The sequence below is a fragment of the Trichosurus vulpecula genome, chromosome 6 (genome assembly GCF_011100635.1).
Source record: "Trichosurus vulpecula isolate mTriVul1 chromosome 6, mTriVul1.pri, whole genome shotgun sequence".
Taxonomy (NCBI): Eukaryota; Metazoa; Chordata; class Mammalia; order Diprotodontia; family Phalangeridae; genus Trichosurus; species Trichosurus vulpecula.
In genome coordinates this window covers 264256323-264274097 of record NC_050578.1, presented here as the reverse complement: position 1 = coordinate 264274097, position 17775 = coordinate 264256323, and the positions used below count along the sequence as shown (strand labels likewise).

General features: G+C 41.4%; 2 protein-coding genes across 2 annotated transcripts; one reads left to right on the top strand and one right to left on the bottom strand.

The window, feature by feature from the left end:
• Positions 1 to 555: 555 nt before the first annotated feature.
• On the bottom strand, positions 556 to 1515 carry LOC118853612 (olfactory receptor 8K1-like). Its single transcript, XM_036763773.1, has one exon. It carries the CDS (start codon positions 1513 to 1515, stop codon positions 556 to 558), a length of 960 nt encoding a protein of 319 aa, XP_036619668.1.
• Positions 1516 to 13349: 11834 nt separating this feature from the next.
• Positions 13350 to 17365, top strand: LOC118855078 (olfactory receptor 1094-like). The gene is made up of 2 exons (XM_036765199.1): positions 13350 to 13362; positions 16404 to 17365. Exon 2 carries the CDS (start codon positions 16409 to 16411, stop codon positions 17363 to 17365), a length of 957 nt encoding a protein of 318 aa, XP_036621094.1. The 5' UTR covers positions 13350 to 13362; positions 16404 to 16408.
• Positions 17366 to 17775: the final 410 nt, after the last annotated feature.

The following is a 17775-nucleotide window of genomic DNA, read 5'->3' as shown; positions in this document are numbered from 1 at the left end:
ACCTCAATATTTATGACACTAAGGACGAGAGTAATTGCCTTACTGCCCAAGGGCAATGCTTATAGAAAGTGGAACAGATATGTACACTCACTGCCTTGTCAGTGCTCCTTTTCTCCCCATTATACAATGCTGATCTATTCTTAATCTATACAGAGATGTATTCTAGGCTGGAAAGTTTCCAACTTCAAAGGCTAGGGTTCTTTTGTGGGCAGGCTACAAACTAAATAAATAAATAAATAAAAGTGGGTAGGAATGGTTATCTGCCAGGGAATTTTTGAACTACTAGGTCAAGAAAACTTTTCCTTATAAACCATTATACCCAAATTTCCATTCCCATCAATCAGGTTACCCACAAGATCTCCAATAATTTACCTAAACTCACTGAAAGGTCCATTATTAACTGGTACCAACAAGGAATAGTGTATTTTCTTGAAGCAATAATGAGAGAGTGGAAAGATTTTTTCATTAATAAAAAGGGAACTCAGAAGAAATTGACAGAGGGGAAAAAGAATTATTGACCTCTGGTAATTTATTGTAACCATTGTACATTTCACATTAAATATGAAGTTTGCATCGATTTTCTAGTACTCCTTTTAGGGCACCTTTTACCTCCTTGTTCCTTAAACTGTAGATCAAAGGGTTAAGCATGGGGATGACCAAGGTATAAAACACAGAGGCCATCTTATCTGTCTCAAAGGAATGGCTAGAATTGGGCTGCAGGTACATGAAGAGAAGGGTCCCATAGAACACAACAACCACAGTGAGATGGGAGCCACAGGTAGAGAAGGCTTTGGATCTGCCCTCAGCAGAATTCATCCTGAGGATGGCCACAACAATGAGAATATAGGAAAGAAGAACAATTAAGAGGGAGGAAAGCAAATTTAAAGCAGAAAAGATCAGAAAAATTAATTCTATCTCACTTGTGTCAGAACATACAATGGACAGTAACGGAAGACCATCACAATAGAAATGCCTAATGACATTGGATCTGCAAAACGGCAAAATAAAAATCTTAGCTGTGACCAGCAATGCCACAAAGGTGCTATAGAGGTAAGGGATGGTCACTAAGACTAAACATGCCTTGTCTGACATGATGACTGTGTAGAGGAGGGGCTTACATATAGCCACATAGCGATCATAAGCCATGGCAGACAGGATGAAAAGTTCACTGATAATGAAAACCTCAAAGGAAGCTAGCTGGGTTGCACACCAATTATAGGAAATGGTATTTTTCTCTATTACAAAACTGACAAGCATTTTGGGACCAATGACAGTGGAATAACCAAGATCAGTAAATGCCAGATGCCTGAGGAAAAAGTACATGGGGGTTTGTAGGTGAGAATCAATCTTTGTTAGGATGATCATGCCCAAATTCCCCACCACTGTGACCAAATAGATGAATAGAAACACACCAAAGAGTGGGGCCTGTAGCTCTGGGCGGTCTGTTACTCCCATGAGAATGAATTCAGTCACTGAATTGCCTAAAGTTCCATTCTGTTGGTCCATGAAGTCCATCAAGGCAACCTAATCTGGAAAAAATGATAAAGGAGCCTGAGAATCCTGAGCCTGCCTCACCCATTACAACTTTAGTATACGCAGATGCAACAGACAAAGTGAAATGGACTTTCCCCTCACATCTTAAAGGATCGATGTGCAGGAGCCTCTCCCTCCATGAAAGTACCTAAGAAATTAGATGGAATAGGATACGAGAAAATAGCTCAAGAACTGGTTTTGCCAAATTTCTGGAGGGCAGGTCAAGTTATTGAGGAAGATTGGGGTTTCATAATATATGCATCTATAATGTATGCATATGGAATGATAAGAAAGAAGACTGACATTTTAAAATTCATCCTCTTGGATATCTGTCAGAGACCATATAAACATAATGCATATGAGTATTACTGAATGAGAGTTTTGGAATGTGTGTACCTGCTGTTTCTAGACACAGGAGACTCTGCTGCTGAAATTTGTAATAAGTTAGCACATATAAAGCACCTTCTCCAACTTTCAAAGCACTTGTATGAGCTACCTCTTATTACCCTGCATTTAGTATTGTAGCACAGTATGATGGACATGCAGAAAGAGTAAATGTTAACAGAAATAAATCCTTATTTCCTTGTGGGTTTCAGTAGTTACTTGAAGGCATCTATGCTCCAGCTCTCATCTAGAACTTTTCAAGTCATAATCATTCATATTGGGATATTACGATTTTGTGGGGTGAGGGGTGAGGGAAGAGTCAAAGAAATAGGTTTGGGGTCCGGCTGGACATCAGCAAACGAGTGAAATCTGTCACGTGAAATACATGAGGCAGATCTCTTTTGAATATACCACTATAATGACACCTCATCACTCATGGTCACCTGCAACTTCCGTTATTTTCAAACTAGAAGGGAAGCCTCACTGGGTTCAAACCAACTGGCATTTAAAAGAGGAGTAGGGAAATTCAAATTTGATGTTTTCACCTGGTTTAAAGAGGCAGTATTTCAAACCAAATAAAATGCAAAGCTATTTTAATGTTTGGGGGTTGCTCAATGCATCTCTATCTCTACCCACTTTCAGAAAACAAACAAACAAAAAAAAACCCCACCAGAGTAGTAAAGTTATACTTGTGAGATTATGGCCTATCATTTATTTCTAGAAATTATAAGTTCACCATAAATATTATAGAAACCTCCAAAACTGCTACTCTGAAGTTGCCACTAGCCAAAACGATGGAAAATTGGACCATTCTGCAAGGCATGCTCTATATAATTCTAACTTTAGAGAATGCAGAAGGGAGATGAGTACCCTTGATATATTATCCTGGTGCAAATCAAATGATGTAGACATTGCTTTTAGTGTTCCTTTTATAAATCATGAGTAATGTCTTGAGTTTGAGAGCCAGAATGAGCCCAACCTAGAGGAACGTTTCATCAAAATTTTATTCCTAATTTCATACATGTTGCAAGAGCAGATATGATTTGATAATTGAACTACTTTATAGTCAGCTACACTTCCCCCATTATAATATATGTTATACAAATTCATTTAATTTGCCAATATCTGGGATTGCAAAAGTATGCCTGGGCAAAATCCTATGGAGTAAAACATAAAACTTTTTCTGTTCCCGAATGAAAAATATGTTCTCAATTCAATGGTAATGATGACAATAATAATAATTAGCTTGAACTTAAATAACATTCATTACATTCCAGAAACTCTGCCAAGCCTTTTACAAGTAGTACCCCATCATTTTTCCAAACGACCCTGGAAAGTCGGTGCTCTTTCCATTTTCCATTTGAGGAAAATGAGGCAGGCAATGGTTTATTGACTTGCTCAATGTCATTCGGGTAGATAGTTTCTGAGAATGGATTTGAACTCAGTCCTGACAGAGGCCAAGAACTCCATCTATTGTATCACATAACTTCCTGAATTTACCAAGTTATGGTTGCTTAGAGGCATGATCCAGTCAAGTGGAATAAAACAACATTGGTATCAATATTTATAAGCCTTCATGTTCACTAAGGTGACAAGAATATTTAGGCTCTGAATTGAGGCTTCCAAGGAAAGTCATTGATTTGTTCCTCAAGCAGCATGTCTGAGTGGGGATTTTATCTCTCCAATTAAATTCCATGTGAAGAAATGGCACTGTATAGCTTCTACCTTGCCCTGACAATTCTTATCATTAGAATACTTCTCTGCCTTGCTAACTGGGAGTCCCTGAATGATAGATAGACTGGCAATTCAGTTGATTCAACCTTCAAAAGCCTTACCTGTAACATTGGTAGTGAAGTTGCCTACATAATTGGTTTTCAGCTGGAGTCACAGGAACCTGTTGGAGATACCTAGATATTAAGCCAGAGATTACTAAATGTGATTATCTTTTAGAACTCAACAATAATAAATGAAAACAAAGGGGGAAATAGTCTCACCTGTAGTGAATTTCCTGTATCTCACTTATGGTGTCACTAATATAGTCTGCACCAAGGAGAAATTATGGCTTTCTTGGTGCCCATGAGACATTATCCCTAAAGAACAGAAAAACTTCAAAAGAACTAACATATGTCATCTCCTCAGGGAATATTTCTGGGATTAGCATCTACAATCAATTTTAAGTCAACATTTTATCCATAGTAAAAATTGACATAACTTACCACCTCTACCAGCATCACACATAAATATACTGAGAAATTATCATATTATGAATCTCACTTTCCAGAAGATAGGACTTTTTAAAATCTGTCTAAATATTGTTACTACACAAACCTTAGGAGTCCTTGGATATTTTTCTGTTCATCTGCTTATTCAGGTTTCTGAAAAGTTTTAAGTGAGAGAAATTCTCTTTCCTTGAGCTTCCATTTTCCTTCCTGTGGACACATTTGGGGCACCAGGAATATTATACAATGTGAGGCTAAGAGACAGATACCAAGGGTAGCAATGATGATCTCGGCCATTTTATATATCTTGATTTTATATGTTAAAGATTAATTTATATTATGTATAAGTGTATGTATCTATCTATATGTAATTGGTGTATATGTAATTGCATAAGTACATACCTGCTGCAGTGCTCAAAACACTCTACATATCCTCAATTTTTGTACTAATCTTAATGTATAAATTTCACTGTATCAGAACATTCTGTTAGAAATTCTGAAATAGGCTTTATCCTAAAGAATTTTAATGGTGATGAGAAATATAGTTGATCCATGTTAAAAGGCATACGATTCTATTTCTTTAAATTTTACTCCAAATTGGATTTAAGTATTTTCCCTCATGTCTTTTAGATAAATAAAGGTGTCTGTGTGTGTGTGTGTGCGTGTGTGTGTGTGTGATTGTGTGTGCATATTCTCAAATATGTTTATTAGAGGATTACTGTGATCCAGAATTTTCACTTTAATAGTATAGGAAACTCATAATGTGGGAATTGAAAAGAAAAATTCTCCACTCTCTCAAATTAATAAGTAAAAAATAAATAATAAAATAGACCTAAGGAGAGGCCACAGATATTAAGATGTTAATGCCAAATGTTACTTGGTTTGTATATGTCAGAGGCATGATATGAACTTAGGTCTTTTGATTCAAAAGCAAACTCTATAACAAATATGCTGTTACTTCTCAGAAGTATATAAGTATTAAAATCACATATAGCAACATATACATATACCAAATATTTATTTAGATCAGAAGGTAAATAACATGTGTATTATTCCTTGTTTGTTGGATTCTTCAATGACACCTTGTGAAATGATCTCAATATTAGATCGTTAGAATATTTCATCACTTTCCTGAAAATTTTTCTGGGTTTTACTATAAAGAATATACTTTGTTCCACTATTAAATTTCTATACTAATGAAATTCTAGAAGCACTAAAAGAGTTTCGTAGATTCTAGAATATTGTCTTACAAAAGTGAAGTATGTTACTAGGGTATGTCTACCTATGAGATGACTGTCTCAAAAGTAATCAGTCATTGCAAATCTGTAAAATTATTCAGATATTTTGTTAAAATAAATACTTAAAAATTTGACAGAATCTAGTATTTTGATTTCATCCGCAACATTTCAATGTGTCTGTGATCTCTTGTTGCTCAAGTGGTTAACATTTCAACCCATCCACATTTTTCTTCTCATAAAACTATTAATTAAGTCATCTCATTAATGATCAGTAGATAACCCACCCAAAGCCAGCTTCCTAATCCCTTTGCTGCACTCATTGCATTTAATCATTTTTTCCCCATATGCATAGCTGCCAAATAACTGGCATAGAGAGACAACACTGTTACTTTTCCCCCAAGAAAATACACATTCCTTGGAGGGGGAATGAGCAAATGAGCACATCAAGTAAATGTATAATGCTGGTGGCTAGGCTGATAACCTATTATTCTGTAGTGTTTGCTTGAGGAACAGATATAACTTTCTCATGACTAAATTGGTGGAAGACTGGCTTTGGAATCGTGAAAAACTAGGGTTGAGTTTTGTATCTGGCAATATGAATTCCGTAACATTCATTCAGTTACTTGTTCATTCTTTTTGTGTCCCTTTGCCTATCGTGGTGTATATGTTTCATACATACTTGTCTACTGTTTGGTTGTTATTTACACCTATGAAAAGTACCTGCTCTGGTTCTTTTCTGTTTTTTCTTACTAAGTCACCATTTTATATTCAGGATAAAGATTCACTTTGTTTTGGAGGGGGAAGGCAGGGCAATTGGGGTTAAGTGACTTGCCCAAGGTCACACAGCTAGCAATTGAGCCAAGTGTCTGAGGCTGGATTTGAACTCAGGTCCTCCTGACTGCAGGGCTGGTACTCTATTCACTGCGCCACCTAGCTGCCCCAGGATAAGGATTCATTTTGCTTGTATTATGGTACATGTTTTGAAATGTTAGTCTACACCTAATTTCTGCCAAATGTTTTGCAACGCTCCCAGTAGTTTCTTGTCAAAAAGAAGCTGTTCCCCAAGTATCTAGTTACTTGCTTTATTGAACAGCTGAGTATTGAGTTCAATTTCTTATGATTCTTGCTTAGATACTCTTTTCTGCTGATCTCCTTTTGTATTCTTTAAGCAGGAATTAATGGTTTGGATGATTTTGACTCTCCAGAAGAATCAGGGATAAGACGTGTTCCTTTCCCTTCATCTCCTATTGTACTCCCGGCACCATTCCAGGAACAATGACCCTCCTATTCACTGCTCTCATGCCCCATCTCTGATAGATGCAAGCATTGTGGGAGAAAAATCTATTCAACATTGAAATAAGTCCTAGATCATATCTAGGATGACCAGCCGGAAGCATTAGTAACTCAAATATGCCAGGCTCCTCTAAAACCAACTCAATCTCAGGAATGTACTGACACATTCCTTGACAACTGAAGAAAACCAGTGTCTGTAAATGTGCTCTGATATCTAGATCTCCTGCGCACCCTATGTTTGCTTAATATATTAATTTTGTGTATAATTTTTTTATCATACAGTGGTATTGTGAAGACATTAATTTCTAAAAAAATGCATTCTTCCTATTGAGCTTTGACTTTAGACAATTAGACTCTCCAAATAGCTAAAATTTTATCAGTGATAACTTTGTGTGTCGTGTTTTTGCCTTACTACAGATATGCACTGTACTGCACAGAAATAACTCATTAAGTTTCCTGCGTTGTACCACAGCTTATGACTGATATTCGGCGGCAAACGAAGTCTCCCGGCTCTGGCTTCTGGGACCGTGGCCTGCGTTCCCTTCTCGGCCATTCCGCCAAGGCACCCTGAAGTTGGGGATTAGGGTCAGGGTTTCCCTCCCGGGTTCCCAGGCAAACGAACACTCTCCGCCCTCTGACATTTGTCTGTGACGGGGGCGGGTGTCCACCTCTCTTGCATTTCGCCGCGGCACCCTGAAGTTTAGGCCTGCACTTAGGCTCGGGATTGGGGTTGGGGTTAGGATTAGGGTTAGAGCCGGGCCGCATTTAGGGTCAGGTTTAGGGTTAGGCTGAGGATCAGCTTTCAAGAAAACACTCTCCCATCTCTTTCATCTCGGCTTTATTATCGCCACTCACACTCTCCCGTGCCTCCCAGGTCTGGATGTCAGAGATCCACTTGGCCTACCCGCCCGCGCCCACCCCAGCACACCGCCAACCCCCGATCCTCCAGCCGCAGCTCGGTTGGAGCGATGCTCCAAGCTCCTCCCAACAAGTCTCAGATCGTTCCCCCGTCCGTCGAGATCATCGAGACCAGGATCTTCACCATCAAATTTAGGAAACTCCGAGCGATCTCCAGCATCACGTTCGGAAACCCCAGAGCCAGAAGGAGCAGCGTCTTCAGGTCGAAGGTCAAAGTCGAAACTTCTCACAACGGCCAAGTTCGACTCCACCTCCGCGTCTTTCAGAGTCCGAAAGAAAATCACCTTTTTGGTAGGAGGCGCGTCACCCGGAGATCCACAGGCCCCAGTGGCGCGCGGCCGCGGCAGCACCTCCGGATTCCGTTTACGAGCGTTGCGGGAGCACTCGGAGGCACCCATCTTGCGGACCGCGAACTCGCGGGTCACGGGAACCGCATTCAGGGACGCCCACTTGAAAAACTGCTGCACCTCGTCTCGCGTCACTTTGCCAAAGTCATCGGGAAGCCTCTCCAGGAGCTGGAACTTGAACATGCGGTCCCGCAGGGGCTGCTGGTGCTGGAAAGCCGTGGCCCCGCCGTCCACCACCTGGCACATGTCGGTGTTGGAAGTGATGATCACCGGAGTCGGGTCCAAGGACACGGAGCTCTTGCACTTTTGGTCCACCCGTACCTTGGAACCCCCCAGCACGGCTTTGGCGGTCTCCAATACCCGAGCGGTCATCTTGCCCTCCTCCCACCAGATCAGCATCTTGTCCACACAGTCGTGGAAAGGAAAGTTCTCGTTGGTCCAATTCACGCACCCGAAGAAGGGCACGGAATGCGCGATGGCCTCGGCGATATTCGTCTTGCCCGTGGTCGCCGGGCCGTGGAGCCACACGGTGTTCCTCTTGCCGAACTCCCGGCGGCACCAGCCCACCAGGATGCTGCCGGCGTACAGGGCATCGTAGCCATTCAAATGAAAGATCTTGTAGATGCGATTGCCCTCGATGCGCTCCACATCCACCCGGCCTTCGGGGATCAGGTACCGCGAGGCGTCTCGCTGCAGGGTCATGATCTTGGCCGCCGTGTCCAGAGCGGCCCGGATCTGCTGAGCCCGGTTGAAGGTGGCCTGCAAGGTGAGGTAGCTTTTCCGATTCTGCAAGATCCACTGCTTCTCTGAGGTGATCCCCTCCTCCACCAGCCAGTCCACCAGCTCGATGTACTGCTGCGCCTGACGCGCTTCCTGCGTCCCGCCCGGGGCACCACCCGAACCCGGCGACCACCCGCTGCCCGGCCCCCGGGAAGCCACAGGGCCCTCCGACAACGCGTCGCCGGCGATCTGCAGCCTCCTGGGCACGTTCAGGACCACCTCCTCGTATTTGTCAATGTTTGTCCAGGCCCACTGGAACTCCGGCTGCGTCTTGGCCATCAGGTACGTCTCGATGTAGCCGCAGTCGTGGATCTTTTCCGAGCCCCCAACCTTCTTGGTCTTGCTCAAGCTCAGCCAGTTCTCCAGCAGCGGCTCGTGTCCCTCATACACCTCGGCCACCAGCACGTACCGCACCTGGTTCACGTAGCGCTCTAGCACCATCGACTTCACGCCTACGGTCTCGAACAGGACGTGCAGGTGGAAGTAGCGCTCGCCCTTCTCCAGCTGTACGTAGTAGCGCACCCCGGGCTTCTGGTTCAGGAATTCCCAGAACGCCATGAACGATCTCTGGATCAGGTTCGCCACTGTCACCTGCCCCTGCTCCACCACCTCCATGTCCAGCTCCCCGTTCTCCGGCAACCGCCAGCGCCCTTTCTCCACGCGCCACAGCAGCTCCTCGGGGCAACCGGGCAGCTCCGTCTCCAGGTCCCCTGGGACGCGGATCACCAACTCGAAGAACTTTAACTCGCACCCCATGGCCACCGGAAAGGCGCCTTCCGACCCTCGCCCGTCCACCACTGCCGGCGCCCTCCACACACACAGCTACCCCCGCCTCGCCACCCACGCCCCCTTATATCCCCCCTACTGCCTCACTCACTTGCCCCACCTGACAACCCGCCCGCCACCACAGGTGTCAACCCAACACTATAGGACCAATGAGGGAGCCAGTCATTCTAGGCTTGCTCTCTGACATCATAATGAGTTGACCCGTGGGCGGGCGGGTTTGTTGCCACCTAGGGCGATTGTGGAGGGGAGGAGGAGGGCAAGGGGGGCGGGGCGTGACAGTGAGTGTGAGGCTGAGACTGAGGTTAAGGCTGAGCCCAAGCCCAGAAGGAGGCAGGAAGGGAGCATCCCAGCGGGACGGCTGGCTTGTTCCTCCCTCAGCATCTGCGGGGTTTGACGGGCGATGGTGAGCGGTGTGCGCAGGAGCGGGGCGAGCCGGGTAGGAGGTCGGAGTGTGTGTGTGTGGGGGGGCGGGGTGGACGCTCCCTGTGGCGTGCGGGAACGCAGTTAGGGGTGAGGGGGGTGGTGTATGGGGCGGCGAGCAGGGAACCGAGAGTGTGCGCAGCGCTAAGGTTAGAACAACATCCGACGAGAATGTTCCGTCTCGGGATGGGGAAGAAGGTGAAAGCTGCGCGAATAAAGCCGAGATGGCAGAGCCGGGAGAGTGGAACCGGCCGGCTGGATCCTTCCTTTCTTGGTTCCTTTTCTCGTGCGCTCGATGTCTGCAGAGGGGTGCCGGGGGCGGTGTGCCTCCTGGGAGGTGGCCTTGAACCAGGGAAAGGTAAATTTGTCTACACAAAGGAGAGCAATATCTAAATTGATGCTCTGTCACCATGTAGATGGTCTCATCCGATTGACACTCGTCTACAATAACATCCTAGAACACCAAGAGGCAAGTTTGTGGGCATTTAGGCACTCAAAACTCATTCTGTTCACATTCTGAATTTATACCAAGGGATGAGGCAGAGTGAATCACAATTATTTTTCTTTTAATGAGAGCAATTTTGGTTTCTGTCTTCAACTTACATCTATATTGTCCGTTCTCTATTGAACCCTATCTCCCAAACCACAGTGTACGCATTGATAGGACACCATCATTCAATTTATTAGGGTGGCATAATTTGTTGGAGAGGAGAAACTGAAAATAAATGAATAATGCCTTCTGCCTGGAGAATCTGCCCAACTGTCTGAAAACTCTTTTGACACCCTTAGTTGATAAAGAGAAGGATAGAGGTGTGGGTGGGGGAGGGAGAGAGTGAGTGTGTGTTCCAGCCCACAATCTGGCCAGCATCAGGGAAGTGTAGAAAACACATATAAAACATACCTATCTTCTTTTCCATTCCTCCCAATACTGAGGATTTCCAAAGTTGTCCCTGAGTTCTAATTCATATCATATATTGAATTCCATGTCCCAAGTTAGGAGATATACCAATTTCTTGGTCCTTTACCCATGGATTATTCATTCTGGATATGTGAATTGAACATTAGGTGGACAGGATGTTCAAAAATACTTTGTTACATCATAGAAGAAGCAGTTATGGACATTGAAAGTTGCCTTCCTTTTATCATGTGCAGATGTTATTTAAGCCTATTTATTTATGTGTTATTTACCTTATTGGTATTTATGCTTCTTGAGAGCAGAGATTATTTTGATGTCCTTGCCTTCTTTTGTACTCACAGAGGTTGGTACAATGACCAGCGTATAAGAAGCATTTAATAAATTCTTGTCAAATGATTGATTGATTAAACTGGGCATGTCCATAACCTCTGGTAAAAGAAAAAAAAGAAATGTGGATTACTTGGAGTTTGTTTGCACATGGGAGAGGTTGTGGACTTGAAGGAGTACAGGATTTTGATTTTTTTCAGGGGCAGCAAGGTGATACTATGAATAATGTTATTATGTCCCTTGAGTAGGAAAGACTTGAGTTGATATCCTGGCTCAGACGTTAATAGATATTAGACCCAGAGCAAGTCTTGTAACTTTTCTCATCCTCAGTTTTCTCATTTTTAAAAGTGGACAATAATAGCCTCCTTCTTACAAAATGTCTGTGAGGATCAAGTGAAGTAATCTATGTAAAGCACTTTGTAAACCCCCAAATATTGGACAAAATACTAACTTGTGTTATTCTTTACTTTTATTTATTTTATTTCTAATCAACTCCTTTTCGAGCTCAACATGTTGGGTCTGTTCATGTGGGAAGTAGAATCATTTTTCCAAGATAAAATGAGTAGGGTTTAGTTAGTCATAGTAAATTCAGGGCTGAAACAAGGATTGCCTGAGGCATGGGCTTAAGAGCTGATTCTAATTGAGTAAAAATGAAATAACAGATACACATCATAGTTAGAATTGGTGCAGCCTTTGTAAACAGAGACACATTTGGAAGGCAGAAGTTTGTCCACTCTTGAGAATCATTAAGACTTGAATATTCTTTGCTAGTTATGCCCGTAGGGCAAGTACCCTCAACCACCAAGGGGAGTGTGAAAATGCCCGGGTATGGTCTCTTCGAGTTGAACAAATCCACATGGTGAATAGTAGTGTCACTCAATACTTACTTACCCTATAACTTCCTTAGGCCAAGATGATGTACACAAAGATTGTTATTTTACTGGGATTGTTAAAGATGTAAGGGTGTTCATTTTCATTGATCAAAGTTCAACTGGAGAACATGAGGAACTAGTTTTCTATAGAACTGAAAGTGGAAACATTCCGGCTGTTGTGGTCACTTTTCAATGTATTCCAATCCAACGAACATTTATTAAGTTACTTATACAGTTGTTCTCTAATCAGCACCAAAGAAATGAAATGTCTGCATTTGGAGATACACAAATGGCACAGGAAATGCCCTAGTGTCCACTCTTGTAAGACTAGGTAGGTTACGTTTTATCCTTACTACATGATACTCTTAGTTGGATGAGGGGTCTCTCATTTCCACCTTGACTAAAGACCCCAGTGATTATGTTTGACCAATCATAAGTGGTCAGCAGTCCTCTAGTTCAATTTAGCCACTTTATGTATTAACTGTTATGTATGAATATTTACTTCAAAATTATAGGAAGCACAAATTTATGCACATGGAGTTCCTCCAATACTTGAGGGATTTTAGTAACAATCTGCTAGCAGCTGCTGTTGGGGTGTGAGACCCACCAACAACCAGCACACAGAAAGCTGCCAACACAGGTCCTTTGATCTGTTTTGCTAAGGAAAGTAACTTTAAGAGGTAAACAATCTGTTTAATCAAACATACAAATATCATTCACTGTTTAGGTGGAAAAGATCAGCCCCCTGAAGTTCAAGGCAAATACAAACATCAACAGGCAGACCTTGTCTGATTCAAATCACAATACACAGTTACCAGAGAAGAACCAACATCTGGTTGTGAAGCTGGGGGCAATTTGCAGCTTGCCCAGAGTCTCAACACTTCTTCCATGAGTGTGCCCCAAAAGTCAAATGCCAATCTATCCTCAATTATATCCTGCTTGAAGCCCTGAGGGCTCTGACCTCACCTAGGCTGGGTATGTGAAACTTCCCCATCCCTAATATCACATCATATACAAATCAATGACTCTCTGATTGTCTTAATGCTGAGAAACACTCCAAGGCAAAACCCCACTTTATCTGCCCCCTTCAAACAAAGGCAAGAATCCTTAAAGGCACTTAAGAGAAGAACAGCAAAAAGTCCCACCTTAATCACTATGATATAATCCACCCCTCCAGGGTCAATGAACTAACAAAATTCTAAATTACATGGCCATGGAATCTGGAAGAAATAGAAGCATTATGCATCGTGATCATATTCAGGAAAAAGTAAGAAAACATATTAACATCATCCCTAAAATACTTGTTTACAATATACCATCTACCCCTGAGTCAAAGCAAGTCAAAGTGTTTAAACAGTACAGAATGTCCAAGCAAAATTCTTGAGAGGTGTTCTTCTCACTCAGCCCTTGCAGGCTTCCTCCTGGTACCCACAGGTACCAGCATAATTTAATTAGCAAAGTTGCAACACAAAGTCCAAATAAAGTTCTCTTGAGGATGTGTCCTCCCCACACTGCTCCAGCACCCTCCTTTGCAGCCCTGAGGGGCAGCTGGGAAACAAAGCCCAGAGGGTGGGGTCCTTGGGGGTCCAAAGCACTTCCCACCCACCCACCATAGTCAACTCCAGCCCCTCCCCCCGTCCTGGGTCCCAAGCATTCCAGAGGAAGGCAACAAAAAAGCACACTCAGCACCTTGCAGCAAAGTTTCCATGTGGCCCCAGGCATGAATTGCAAGCTCCTGGGTTCCTGGTTGTGCAGCTCTGGCTGGCCTCTCCTGGCTTCTGCTGGAATCCTGATGTAGGCAGTTCCCCATCTTTCTCTCACCTCACCAAAGTGTTTAGAAGCCCTTCATGTGTTTAGCTAATCTGAAGCTAAGATGTCAGGAAAATAAAACCTGCCATCAATCTCTCATTTAAAACTTTTCAAGTATAATATGGTCCTCTGGAACCTTTACTCCATTGACATATTCTTGGAGAACCAAAGCTTCTTCCATTCCATGATTTGACTGTGTCTGAAGGACTGAATGAAACTACAAAAACATTAGTGCATAAAAAGTTCTGAATCCTTTGAATATGGCGGTTATTATTATTTCATACTTTTAGATAAAGAAGGTAATGGTCAGAGAACATATGTTCTGTAATTCTTATCTCACTTAAAAAAAAGTGGCAGACATGTGACTATAACCCACATTATTTTACTCTCTATATAATGTTCTACTATAATATGTTTCTGTTAAATATTTACTCTGTTTCATAATCCAGGAGAAGGAAGGACTCTAGAAAGTAGTCTTTCACATCTCCACTATTTTCCTAAAAAGATCTACTTACACATTTGTTTACAGTCTTTAGGTGCTTCTTTATCCCAGAAGTGGAATAAGTTGGATCCCTCTAGGACTATTCCCCCCGAGACACTGAATAATTAGGTGAAAATTGATGTAAGTGTTTAAATATAGGACAGTCATAATTTATTTAACCTACAATCTCTGTTCTTCTATTACACAGGTAGGATGGACGATTTTGAAATTAGATCTGACCTGGGGAGAATTACAGTAACTTTCTAATCCTGAGCTTGAGTACATCTTTTTCATTAAGTCACCCACGATCTCTCTTGTCTGGCACCCTATAAGGATGAACACTCCAATCTAAATTTGTTTTTCTTGTGCACTTTAGTCTTTTATGACCATATCATCTACATTAAGCTGAAGAGGACTAACTTTGGTCAGGTTTATTTTCATATATTCATTCATTGAATAAATACTTAGAAAAATGTCAATGTCAATTAACTTACAATTATGAAATGCCTGTTGAGTGCCAGGCAGTGCACCTGCATTAGGTACTTTGCAAGATACAAAGATGGAGAAGACATGGCTCCTGTCTTTGCACTCCATTTTAAAATTACAGATTTATGCCTGAATAACTATATACAGTCCTTTTTTTTACAGAGTTACTAGCAAGTCAGAAGCCTTCTATAGACATAGAATCATAGACACAGTGGCAATAAGTATTAATTTAACCTCCTCATCTTAAAATTGATGAATAAGAAAGCCAGGGAGTTTTTTTTTCTATAGTTACATAGTAAAATCTATGAGATGAGAGTTTCACTAAGTATTCACCAAGTGGCCTTGGCAGCATGATGTACTTGGAGTCAGTCAGCAAGAATTTGTTAAGCATTTCCCAGGTACTAGAACATAATAGATAAATGTGTTAGCATCCTCGGTCTCATATTGTGCACTTATATATCTTGATATTTGTCGTATTCACTTTGTGAAGATAATACTTCTTGAAACACATACGTCATGGGATTCATTTAATTTATGAAGTTGTAAACTTGAAGTGCTACACAATGCATAAAAAGTAGTTTGGGACAATGAAGAGATTTTTTGAAGGTAGTAGAAATATATAGTCTAGAAAAAAAATAAATTTTAGGGAGAGTAAAGTAGCTAGGGTTCTGAGAAGTCAATTTGTCTATAAAAGATACTTTTCTAATAATCAGAGAAGTAAAAAAAAATAATGTGTTGCTTTTGAGGGTATTGGGCTCTTTTTTATTGGTCATCTTCAAATGGAACATGGATAACCACTTGTTATTTATGTTTTATGGATTCATGTCCAGGTTGGATTGGATGCCCTCTGATGTGTTTCAGCACTTACTTTCTATGAGGTACTAAGATTCTCTTCTAGAGGTCTCAGTCTTTAATTTAAATATGTGTCGGAAAATATTAAATCTTGCAATTAAGTTCAACAATTTATTGGGATCATACCTCTAGAGTCAGAATAGATCATAGAATAGCTATCCAATCAATGCCCTTGATGTGTAAAAAAAGAAAATGAGAATGAGGAAAGATCAATGACTTCACAGTCATACAGGTAGTAAGTAGCAGAACCAGAATTTTATCCCATGACTCTGATTGTTTTCTGTAGCATGAGAACTGGTAATCACTGGCAATGTGACCATTAGAAAACATTAAACACTGCACATATTTATATAGATTATAAGTGGATTTCAGTGGTAGTAAAGTCCAAAATTATCCATTCAAAGTCTCTTTCTTTAGGAACGAATGGTTGTTCTTGAAACATCCAAAAGGACAAGTTTCTTACTAGTAGAATTTAATTATAGTGTATTATCGCATGATTCTGTTTAGCTTTGGAAAAAGGATCATGGGTTCATCTTTGCTTTTAAACATAATCTTTGAATGAACATTCATAGAAGATTCAGGAAATTCACTTTCTATATAAGGAAGGGCATCAAAGGAACCACCACAATGCTATCACAACTCATTCATGAGGTTTAGATTTTCTAGAATATAACAGAATGCTGCATATTTCACTTATACTTATTACTCTCTCTTTATCCTCAGAGTTGGATAAATGCAAAAGAAAACATGCCTAATAATACTGAGGTCACCATGTTTGTTTTAATTGGCTTCACAGACCAGCTAGCTCTGCAAGTCATCCTCTTCTTGCTGTTCCTTGCAATTTATCTCTTTACCTTAGTGGGAAATCTGGGATTAGTTGTGTTAGTTGTTGTTGATTCCCGACTCCATACCCCCATGTACCATTTCCTTAGTGTCTTATCTTTCTTGAATGTTTGCCATTCCTCAGTTATCACACCTAAGATGCTGGTAAATTTCTTAGCAGAAAATAAACTTATTTCCTTTCCTGGTTGTGTTGTGCAGATGCTTTTCTTTGTTACTTTTGGGACCACTGAGTGTTTCCTTTTGGCTGCTATGGCATATGACCGCTACATTGCAATCTGTAACCCTCTGTTGTACACAGCCATCATGTCTCCACGAGTGTATGTGCCTCTCATCATTGGCTCATATGTAGGGGGTATGTCACATGCTATTTTGCATACTGTGGCTACATTTAGTTTGTCTTTTTGTGCATCCAATGTAATCAAACACTTCTTCTGTGATATCCCTCCACTCCTGGCCATCTCCTGTTCTGACACTCATGTCAATGAACTGCTGCTTTTCATCTTTGTGAGCTCAATTGAAATCTTCACCATCCTGATTGTCCTGGTTTCTTATGGCTTCATCTTGGCTGCCATTCTGAGGATTCATTCAGCTGAAGGGAGAAAGAAAGTCTTCTCAACTTGTGGTTCCCACCTGACAGGGGTAGCCATCTACCATGGCACCATTCTCTTCATGTACCTGAGGCCCACTTCCAGCTACTCCCTGAGCCATGACATGGTGGTGTCTGCATTTTATACCATTGTGATTCCCATGTTGAACCCCATCATCTATAGCCTGAGAAACAAGGATGTGAAGGAGGCAGTGAAAAAAGTTTTGAAGAGAACCCACTTTACCCATAATATATTTTTTCCATGTTGGGAGTAAAAACTATAAGGTAGCAATAGGGAAAATTAGAGTTAAACTTCACCTAGGAAGCTAAGTGATATAGTAGAGAGAGTGTTGGACTTGGAGATAGAAGTTCAGGTTTTGCCTCAGGTACTTACTAAATGTGTGACCCTGGGCCAATTGCTTTGCTTCTTTCAGACAAAGTTTCTTCATCTCTAAAATGGGGATAATTACAAAACTTATGTCAAAGCACGTATATAAGGATAAGATGAGATAATATTTGTAGAATACTTTGCCAACCTTGAAACATATAGAAAAACTAATTATTATCATGATCATATACATAAGAATTACTAGCAATCAATCTTATTTTACTTTGTGAAGGTATAGACTTATGTATCAACCTTTGTTATTAATTATATCCACACATTAGATTAAACAGATTGATT